The sequence below is a fragment of the Scylla paramamosain genome, chromosome 25 (assembly GCF_035594125.1).
Source record: "Scylla paramamosain isolate STU-SP2022 chromosome 25, ASM3559412v1, whole genome shotgun sequence".
In the NCBI taxonomy this organism is placed as follows: domain Eukaryota; kingdom Metazoa; phylum Arthropoda; class Malacostraca; order Decapoda; family Portunidae; genus Scylla; species Scylla paramamosain.
The window spans coordinates 13940893-13950892 of NC_087175.1; the positions used below are offsets into that span (position 1 = coordinate 13940893).

The window sequence follows — 10000 nt, forward strand, 5'->3', positions numbered from 1 at the left end:
AGTGAATACGTCCTGTACAGTAAGTGAATGCTCGGTGTGGCTTGATAGATTCAAAGATTCCATCTGAAGGGCATGGAGGATGCAGGAGCATCATCGCCCTGTGTTAAATCTTTAGCTCAGGTCAAGACACATTTAGCACATTTCTTGATGTTATTTGTAGAAAGCACTCCAAACTTCCTTTGTAGACAGCGTGAATAAAGTTTTCTCGACCTGCCATATAATATGTTACAAACCAGTAAGTTGTAGGTGGGTGGCGAACTTCGAAAGTACGTTCTTCAGCATCATCAAAGACATTAGGCAATAATTATTCTCGCTGTCAACTGCATTGCTTGAGCGAATGACCTCAGAAATTAAGTTGTTGTCTCCAAGATGCAGAAAATTTATTGCCTCAAGGGCAGCTTTGACAGCAACGTCAGATGTAAATGTCAGAGCACCGATTAGAGAGACAATCGCCGTCGTATTTGAGACAAATACGACGAAAGGCTTGAAAACCGAGTGTATAGCATGGTATGACATGGATGCATAGACATTAATAATCATGAGAGTGTCACGACAAGACTCAACAACTGACCCAGCGGGTCTTCACCATGGGAAGCAACAGGAGGGAGAGTACGAGCTCCTGCCTGCACAACACCATCACGACTAGAGGATGACGTCTTGAGGGCTTGGTCGACCGTCCCTCGAGGGCCAGAGGAGTTTTTATATTTATTCATATGGGTATTATAAAAATAAAACGGCTGCAAGGGAAATCGCCTACTGGGACTATGAAGGGAGCGTAGCGCTGCCTGCCGTGCTAGGTACCTCGTCCACATAGGAGCCACTCGTTCTGTAAAATAGCCCCTCATGATTCGAAAGTTTGTCCATGACGGAGCTAAGACCTCACCTAACAACTCATCCCAGCCCAGACAAACAACCAACACAGAACGACCTCAAAAGATGGCCCTTCTGGTGAGCGGCACCGTTGATACGTACTGGCTGCCTAACTCTGGGAACCATTTAGTCTGGTTACCCATTGGCGACCTTGTTAGGATGGGTTAGCCCTCTCCCCATAAGAAGGCTGGAGCAGGAACCGAAGTCCCCTCTAGCCTCGCTCGCCAGCTCATAAGGACACGCAAGCCCCGCCCACCACGACAAGGTTTAATCTTTCTGACGAGCTGGCGTTGATCGTCGTGCTAGGAGAGTCCCAAATTCCATCTTAATCCCAAGATGTCTTTCGGTCCGGTACGGATATTTCCCAAGTCTGGAAGAGTAGGTGCCGACCACTCTTGAACACGCTAGACTGGTTTAGGCTAGGTTAGGTTAGGTTTAGGTCGGGTTATATTTCTTTAAAGAGTAAATAAGTAACTTTGTGTGGGAATCGCAATAAGAATATTTCTGAGAATATACAGTGGCTAGTTTCGGAGCTACAGCCGGACGTCATCATAGGTGAGCGCATATATTCCCATAGACTTCGGAAAAATACGTCCGGTACGGACCATCTTCAAGGAAGAAGTGAAGTCGGAATGTGAATGCGAACGATAGGAAAGTAGGGGTGAAGAGAAGTAGAATGAAGTAGAGAGAAGGCAACATGAGAAACGGGAAAGAGTAGAAGACAATAGTGCGTGGTCCATCCACGCTGCTGTTTTTACATATTGTTCTTATATGTTTACCATATTGGTTGCACTCCTTCCTTTTAATCCTTCATATTCCTTCTCACCCTCTCTCACACACACTTATACATACTCATACATATTCATTAAGATTCACTCTCCATTCATTCCTCCGTTCATTCATCACTCACTTTTTTTTTTTCTCTCCACATGATCAGTCACTCGGCTATCCATACAAGTTGATCAAGTCTTTCATCTTCTACTAATTATTTTACTTTCCTTTTCAGGGAGTATTGCAGCTGATTTGGTCTCTCAGGGTAAGTTTGCAGCTGTGCTGGCCTGGCAAGGTAAGTTGTATGGGATACTTTAGTAGTCTTTGGTCCACACTCACCAGTACATTGACGCACAGTCATTCAGATAATGAAACACATACTATGCACACATAATACTGAAAAACAGTTGTTCACATACGTTTTTGGGATTACAAGAGTTTTTATTAACATTGTTTTTAATTTTATGTCAAGTTCCTGAATCGCCATAAATTAGCTATTATTGCCTTTGTTTTATTAATTTTGTCTTGTGTATTACCAACTAGGCCGGTGTTTTTCAGCTTAAGTCCCAGTATTTTCCCCTCTTTACTGTTCATAATTATTTTTCCATTTATTATAAGGTCTTTCGCCATGTATTGAACAATTGGTAATACCTTAAACTTCCTTTTTTTTTTTTCATATCTTTACGCATTCTACTCTCTCTGCTCGTAGCTTAATCATTCTTTTAGACTTACTTGCTGTTGTTATTACTTGTGTTACATCATCTGCGTACATAATATCTAAACAGCCAGGACTTGCATTAGGAATGTCGTTAGAGTAGAGAGTGTAAAGTACAGCTGATAAGACACTTCCTTGGAGAACCGCTTTGTAACTTTATCGTATCACTATTGCGTTGTTGATGGAACTCGTAACTTGTCTTTCGTTTAGGAACAAGCAGAATATTTTTTTTTTATTTATTTAATTATTTATTTATTTATTTTTTTTTTGTGTGTGTGTGTTGTCGCTGGAAATTGCAGTTGTATAATTTTACATTTTAGGCCGTCATGCCAGACCTTATCAAAGACTTCACTTACATTTCTGAGGACGATATAACACTGTTATGAGCTGGATACAATTCATAAACCTTGTAAGATGGCTCATAAACCTTATGAGTAATGGAAAAAAAGTTTGCATCGAGTTACGATTACTCCTAGCGCGTCGATATGTTATGAATCGTGAACGAGGACTCCTTAGAAATTCATGAGCTACTCAGTGATAATGGCGAAGCAACAACAACTCGTGGGACCACAGCGCCGAAGCATTTCGGTTAGGTTAGTTAAATTTTACTTGAAAACTTCAATTCAAAGTTTTGTAAGAATTTAATGGCTGTTACAAAAGAGCGAAGGTGGGGCCGGTTTAGTTAACTCGAGGTCCATCTTGAACTCGGGATCAGCGAATGCGTGAACAGCATGCCAGATGTACGGTTCGATGCATCATTTGCGCCCTTCCATCACGGAGTGAGCATCTCGCTGCTCTGAGGACGAATTCGGTAGATGCCATATTCGGCTCATGGTTTCTTGGGACTAATAACACACGCAGTCACTTGTCACGCGACTCGAGATAACTCTTCCTGTCGCGTCTCGGTGACTTCAGGTTTGTATGGAGCCATACTACTCACGAGGCGACAAACGTCACAATTTCATGATGACTAGGAGCCTCATCGCCTGCCGAGACAAGCACGAGTTCCGGGTGGACACTCACTTAAAGAGCAGAGACAGAGTCAAATGATCACGAGAAGATGAATGACTTAGAGTATTACCTCATTATGGTACGTACCTGTTGAAGATGTCATTTTGAATTTGTGTAAGAGGTCGTCGAATAATTTGACAGACATTCTTGCTGGAGAATTTGGGTTCATGATCTCCCTTGGGATACAAAGTTGTATACATGTCATGAGTTAGTTGGTCATATAAAACAAGATCATTCATCCCATTCCTCCGCTTCCTGCAACGATACAATGCCCAGGCACACGCTACTTTTTCTATATCCATGCTGTAAAACACACACACACACACACATATATATACACACACACACACACACACACACGTGGGCGGGGAGAAAACGACTGGAAACTCCTTGTGTGAGCTGTCTCCACGTTTACCGGGCAGCAAACTCCGCGACAGAAATCGCGCCTTCAGTGTTCGCACTTTCCCACTGCTGTCACCCTTTGACAATCTTTATAACCCTTCCTACACAACCCCCACGACCTACCCGTAACCCCAGCCTGCAACCCGACCTGCACCACCATTATTAGCTGCCTCTACCCATCCATATAATGGATACTGCTTGTTTTCTGTATTTCGTTTTGCCTCTAAAGGAGTTGCCGTTTTCAAGGTTTGAATTGGATAAATTCCAAGTCATCTGTATCATCTAAATGAAAATCAAAATAAAGAATTAACACACACACAAACACACACACACACAAAGGTCATAGACGAGTCTTAGACACTAAGTTGATATGTGATTCCATATTTATTTACTTACGATAGTGATGTAGAAGGTAACGATAACTCCCACGATGACGATGGAATTGACAGGAGAGATGTTGGTGACAGTGGCGAGGGCGAGAGCCGGAGCATAGAGGCACATGCCCATGTAAACGCAAAAGTTCATGAGGATCAAAGTGGTGCCCATCTTCCGCAGTGCAGCGCTCCCATATCGCAGCTCCAAGTACTGCACACATGTATTCATAAGAATCATGTACATTTTGCTTCTCTGCAGATTCATAAATAAGAAAGTAATACCTCACAATGATAATTAAGTTTATTGCCTTAAGAGTTTGCGTTGACGGACGGGATTACGCTGCCTTTGGTTTCTTTTCTTGTCACATTTCTAGAGACTACCAATTGGTAACAATAAGTAACAATTAGTAACAGCTGAAATAATTTTTCTTCCCTAATTCGCATTCTTATGTAAGGATGATGACCAGTGTGTTTACTAATGCCGAGCTTCAGCCGGAACACCGGTAGTGAGTGATGAGTGGCCATATTTGCTGGTGGTGGGTGTAAAAAGAGAAAAAAAAAGAATAAACAAATAAATAAAATAAAATAAAATGAAAAAAAAAATATATAAATAAATAAATTTACTGCATTCCATTCATGCTTATATTGTACATAGCTGACCATAGATTGGGACTGTGCATGTAATCACCTATTACAGTTATATTTATCTGTGTACACCAAAATGAAAAAAAAAATAAATAAATAAATAAATAAAAAATAAATAAATAAATAGAAAATAAAATAAAATTAAATAAAAATACTACTACTACTACTACTACTACTAATAATAATAATAATAATAATAATAAATAAATAAAAAAAATAAATATTTATATAAAGAGTTTCACTATTTATTTGTTTATTTTTTATTCGATATAACTGTTGGTTTCATTACTCACTTTTCCGTCATGTAAACCAGAATAATTTGATTGCCATGATCATGTGGGCCAGCTTCAATGTATATAATTTTACCTCAGCGATGGAAAACATCTTGAGGTTGTAGAAGATAGGAATGGTGATCTGATGCATGACAATGACGGCGGGTATGAAGCCGAGTAGGGTGGTGCTGAGCTGCGTACCATGGAAGTAGATCTCCGTCGGGTTACCTGTGGAATGGTGAATGTAAGGTCTTATTTAAACTCCAAAGTCATGTAAATATTTTTGTTTTCTGGAAAATGAAACGTACCAGTGAGAAAGGCATCAACAAAGTGATGCGGCACTGCACCAGACCGGGCTTTTCCCGTTATTATTTCTTCCACCTCACTAATGCAACAAGTATGTAACTAACACTTTCATCTTTTCATCTGTTTTGCATAATAATTCCTGCTAGACAGTGTCTTGACTGAGGTTTGAATCAGTGATCGTCATTAGTACACATTCCTATAAAGGAAGATCAGCATTAAATTAATTTGCCACTACAAGGTTGTTTGTGACCTCTACACTATCCAAAGCTAGTAAAGGAAAAGGTAATATAGGAACAGAAATTGAACAGAGTTTGTTGCAGTGCTGCTTCACCTTTACGCATGTGTTAAAGTTGCTCATATCCTAGCGCCACCCTTACCGATCATTGCCGTCACATTGGCTTTTGAGCCTGTGGTTGATGATATCCCTTGCCTTAGGGAGAAGGGCCTGGGTAACACCCAGGTTTCCACAGTTTACCTTCCCCGCGTTTTCATTTATCTAATAACACCTCCAAAAGAAGGAGAAGAAAAAAAAAAAAAAGATCTGGGTGAACTATGCGCCTGAATTTGAGCATGCCTGCCGCTTCGTAGTCTGGCGAGCTACCCACAGCACCACGGAGCCGCGTATCTAAAAGCTGAAAAATATTCGATAATATAAAGGGAAACTCCTTCTTATTCACAGTTTCCTCCAGCTATATGTACGGCACATGAGAGGAAAAGGAAAACTTGCTTTGAATTTTTGTTTCTATAGAAATGAGATAAGAACTATTACTATTGCAACTACTGTCTGCCAAACCATCAGTAACAACTTGAAAAAAAATAATAATAATAATACAACAAACGATACTTCATAATAATATTTGGAAAAAATTTCAGACCATAAAAATGTAAGGGAAGCTGTATACTTGCCATAAGGCCTTTAACGTGGTAGGCCTTTCACGTGGTAGTCCCTGTATGAAACATACTTATCCATGAATTTCTCTAAATTTATTTTAAAGTTCCTGATTACTGTGTACATTTTAAGTATCTACTGCTCTATTTACGAATCACTTACTTCCTATCTTTAACATGATTTTATTAAGCTTGTATGTACCTTTTTTTTTTTTTTTTTTTTTTATGTAGGAGGGACACTGGTCAAGGGCAATGAAAATCCAATAAAAAAAAAAAAATGCCCACTGAAATGCCAGTCCCCATAAAAGGGTCAAAGCAGTAGTCAAAAACTCATGGATAAGTGTCTTGAAACCTCCCTCTTGAAGAAATTCAAGTCAGGAAATACAGAAGCAGGCAGGGAGTTCCAGAGTTTACCAGAGAAAGGGATGAATGATTGAGAATACTGGTTAACTCTTGCGTTAGACAGGTGGACAGCATAGGGGTGAAAGAAAGAAGAAAGTCTTGTGCAGCGAGGCCGCGGGAGGAGAGGCATGCAGTTAGCAAGATCAGAAGAGCAGTTAGCATGAAAATAGCGGTAGAAGACAGCTAGAGATGCAACATTGCAGCGGTGAGAGAGAGGCTGAAGACAGTCAGTTAGAGAAGAGGAGTTGATGAGACAAAAAGCTTTTGATTCCACCCTGTCTAGAAGAGCAGTATGATTGGATCCCCCACAGACATGTGAAGCATACTCCATACATGGACGAATAAGGCCCTTGTACAGAGTTAGCAGCTGGGGGGGTGAGAAAAACTGGCGGAGACGTCTCAGAACACCGAACTTCATAGAAGTTGTTTTACCTAGAGATGGGATGTAAAGTTTCCAGTTCAGATTATAAGTAAAGGACAGACCGAGGATGTTCAGTGTAGAAGAGGGGGACAGTTGAGTGTCATTGAAGAAGAGGGGATGGTTGTCTGGAAGGTTGTGTCGAGTTGACAGATGGAGGAATTGAGTTTTTGAGGCATTGAACAATACCAAGTTTGCTCTGCCCCAATCAGAAATTTTAGAAAGATCAGAAGTCAAGCGTTCTGTGGCTTCCCTGTGTAAAATATTTACCTGTAGAAGGGTTGGACCTCTATGAAAAGACGTGGAAAAGTGCAGGTGATATCATCCGCTTAAGAGTGGATAGGACAAGAAGTTTGGTTTAGATCATTAATGAATAATAAGAAGAGATTGGGTGACAGGACAGAACCCTGAGGAACACCACTGTTAATAGATTTAGGAGAATAACAGTGACCGTCTACCACAGCAGCAATAGAACGGTCAGAAATGAGATGAAGTTACAGAGAGAAGGATAGAAGCCATAGGAGGGTAGTTTGGAAATCAAAGCTTTATGCCAAACTCTATGAAAATCTTTGATATGTCCAAAGCTACAGCAAAGGTTTCACCAAAATCTCTAAAAGAAGATGATCAAGACTCAGTAAGGAAAGCCAGAAGATCACCAGTAGAGCGGTCTTGACGGAAACCATACCGGCGATCAAATAGAAGGTTGTGAAGTGATAGATGTTTAAGAATCTTCCTGTTGAGGATAGATTCAAAAATTTTAGATAGACAGGAAATTAAAGCAATAGGACGGTAGTTTGAGGGATTAGAACGGTCACCCTTTTTAGGAACAGGCTGAATGTAGGCAAGCTTCCAGCAAGAAGGAAAGGGAGATGTTGACAGACAGAGCTGAAAGCGTTTGACTAGGCAAGGTGCAAGCACGGAGGCACAGTTTCGGAGAACAATAGGAGGGACCCCATCAGGTCCACAAGCCTTCTGAGGGTTTAGGCCAGCAAGAGCATGGAAAACATCATTGCAAAGAATTTTAATAGGTAGCATGAAGTAGTCAGAGGCTGTTGGAGAGGCAGGAACAAGCCCAAAATCGTCCAAGGTAGAGTTTTTAGCAAAGGTCTGAGCGAAGAAGAAGCAAAGTTATTGGAAATATTTTTGACTAGATGCCAGAAGTCACGAAGGGAGTTAGATCTTGAAAGGTTTTGACACTTTCTGGTAATGAGAGTTTTTGGCTAGTTGGAGAACATGGTTCCGGGCAGAAATATAAAGTGCATGAGATTCTGGTGATGGAAGACTTAAGTACCTTTTGTGGGCCACCTCTCTATCATGTATAACATGAGAACAAGCTGTGTTAAACCAAGGTTAGGAAGGTTTAGGTAGAGAAAAAGAGTGAGGAATGTACGCCTCCATGCCAGACACTATCACCTCCGTTATGCGTTCAGCACACAAAGACGGGTCTCTGATACGGAAGCAATAGTCATTCCAAGGAAAATCAGCAAAATACCTCCTCAGGTCCCCCGAACTAGCAGAGGCAAAACGCCTGAGACACCTTCGCTTAGGGGGATCCTGAGAAGGGATTGGAGCGATAGGACAATATACAGATTGAGATACAGATATATGAGATACAGATATGAGATTGTGATCGGAGGAGCCCAACGGAGAAGAAAGGGTGATAGCAAAAGCAGAAGGATTAGACGTCAGGAAAAGGTCAAGAATGTTGGGCGTATCTCCAAGACGGTCAGGAATACGAGTAGGGTGTTGCATCAATTGCTCTAGGTCGTGGATAATAGCAAAGTTGAAGACTAGTTCACCAGGATGGTCAGTGAAGGGAGAAGAAACCCAAAGCTGGTGGTGAACATTGAAGTCTCCAAGAATGGAGTTCTCTGCAGAAAGGGAAGAGGGTTAGAATGTGCTCCACTTTAGAAGTAAAGTAGTCAAAGAATTTCTTATAATCAGAGGAGTTAGGTGAGAGGTATACAGCACAGATAAATTTAGTTTGAGAGTGACTCTGTAGCCGTAACCAGATGGTGGAAAACTCTGAAGATTCAAGAGTGTGGGCACAAAAGTAGATTAAGTCATTGCGCACATAAACGCAACATCCAGCTTTGGATGGAAAATGAGGATAGAGAAAGTAGGAGAGAACAGAAAAGGGGCTACTGTCAGTTGCCTCAGACACCTGAGTTTCAGTGAGGAAAAGATGAGAGGTGGTGTTCTACAGATTAAAAATTAAATCTTAGATCCCAAATATTGCAGAAGTTAATGAAGAAAAAGTTGAGAGGGGTGTCAAGACACTTGGGGTTGTCGACAGAAAGGCAGTCCGACCTGGGGACGTTTATGGTCCCCTCCCCAGATGGGGACTCCAAGGCTGGTGTAAGAGTCGCCATGATAATTTTAAAAATTTTTGAGTGAAGGGTGTGTGTGTTATTAGGTGGTTGTAGTTTTGTGTGGAGGAAGAGAGTTGTCTTTAGAGGGCAGGCTGTGACTGCACCCTTGTGTTGTGAGACGCAAAGGGAAACGTTCAGTGAGGTCGCAGCTGGGTTTAATGATAAGTTCACAGCACCCCCTGAACAGTGTTTTAGACAACACTGGGAGTAGTTATCGTTTCGGCAGGTGTCTACTGCCTCGTCCTATTACTTCTATGTAGTCATATTTATTTATATTACCGTTGTTATGTCTTATGTTACTTAAACACTTCTATTATAGAGCCTCTAAACTTGCGTTTCTTCAGCAAATGTATATATGTGCGCTTTATCTTCTTTCCTGAGGAATATTTCTCATACTTTGTCTCTTTTTAATTGTTTTACCCCATACTGACTAACATACATGAATCACTCTTATAACATAAGGACCAGAACTGCACAGCATAGTCTAGATGAGGCCTGAGGAATATTAAATAATTTTGAGACTGCTTTAACGCTCCTAGGGCTGAAAGTGGAGT

At 41.0% G+C, this 10000-nt stretch overlaps 1 protein-coding gene across 3 annotated transcripts in view; it reads right to left on the reverse strand.

Annotated features, from left to right (window-relative positions):
• LOC135113223 (sodium-coupled monocarboxylate transporter 1-like) overlaps positions 1 to 10000 on the reverse strand; it is a 105013-nt gene that overhangs the window by 46379 nt on the left and 48634 nt on the right. For all 3 annotated transcript variants that reach the window (XM_064028392.1, XM_064028390.1, XM_064028391.1), the window contains exons 2-3: positions 5155 to 5288; positions 4166 to 4354 (exon numbers count right to left, since the gene is read on the reverse strand). In XM_064028392.1, the coding sequence (XP_063884462.1) occupies positions 4166 to 4354; positions 5155 to 5288 (323 nt within the window). The remainder of the gene's footprint in view (positions 1 to 4165; positions 4355 to 5154; positions 5289 to 10000) is intronic.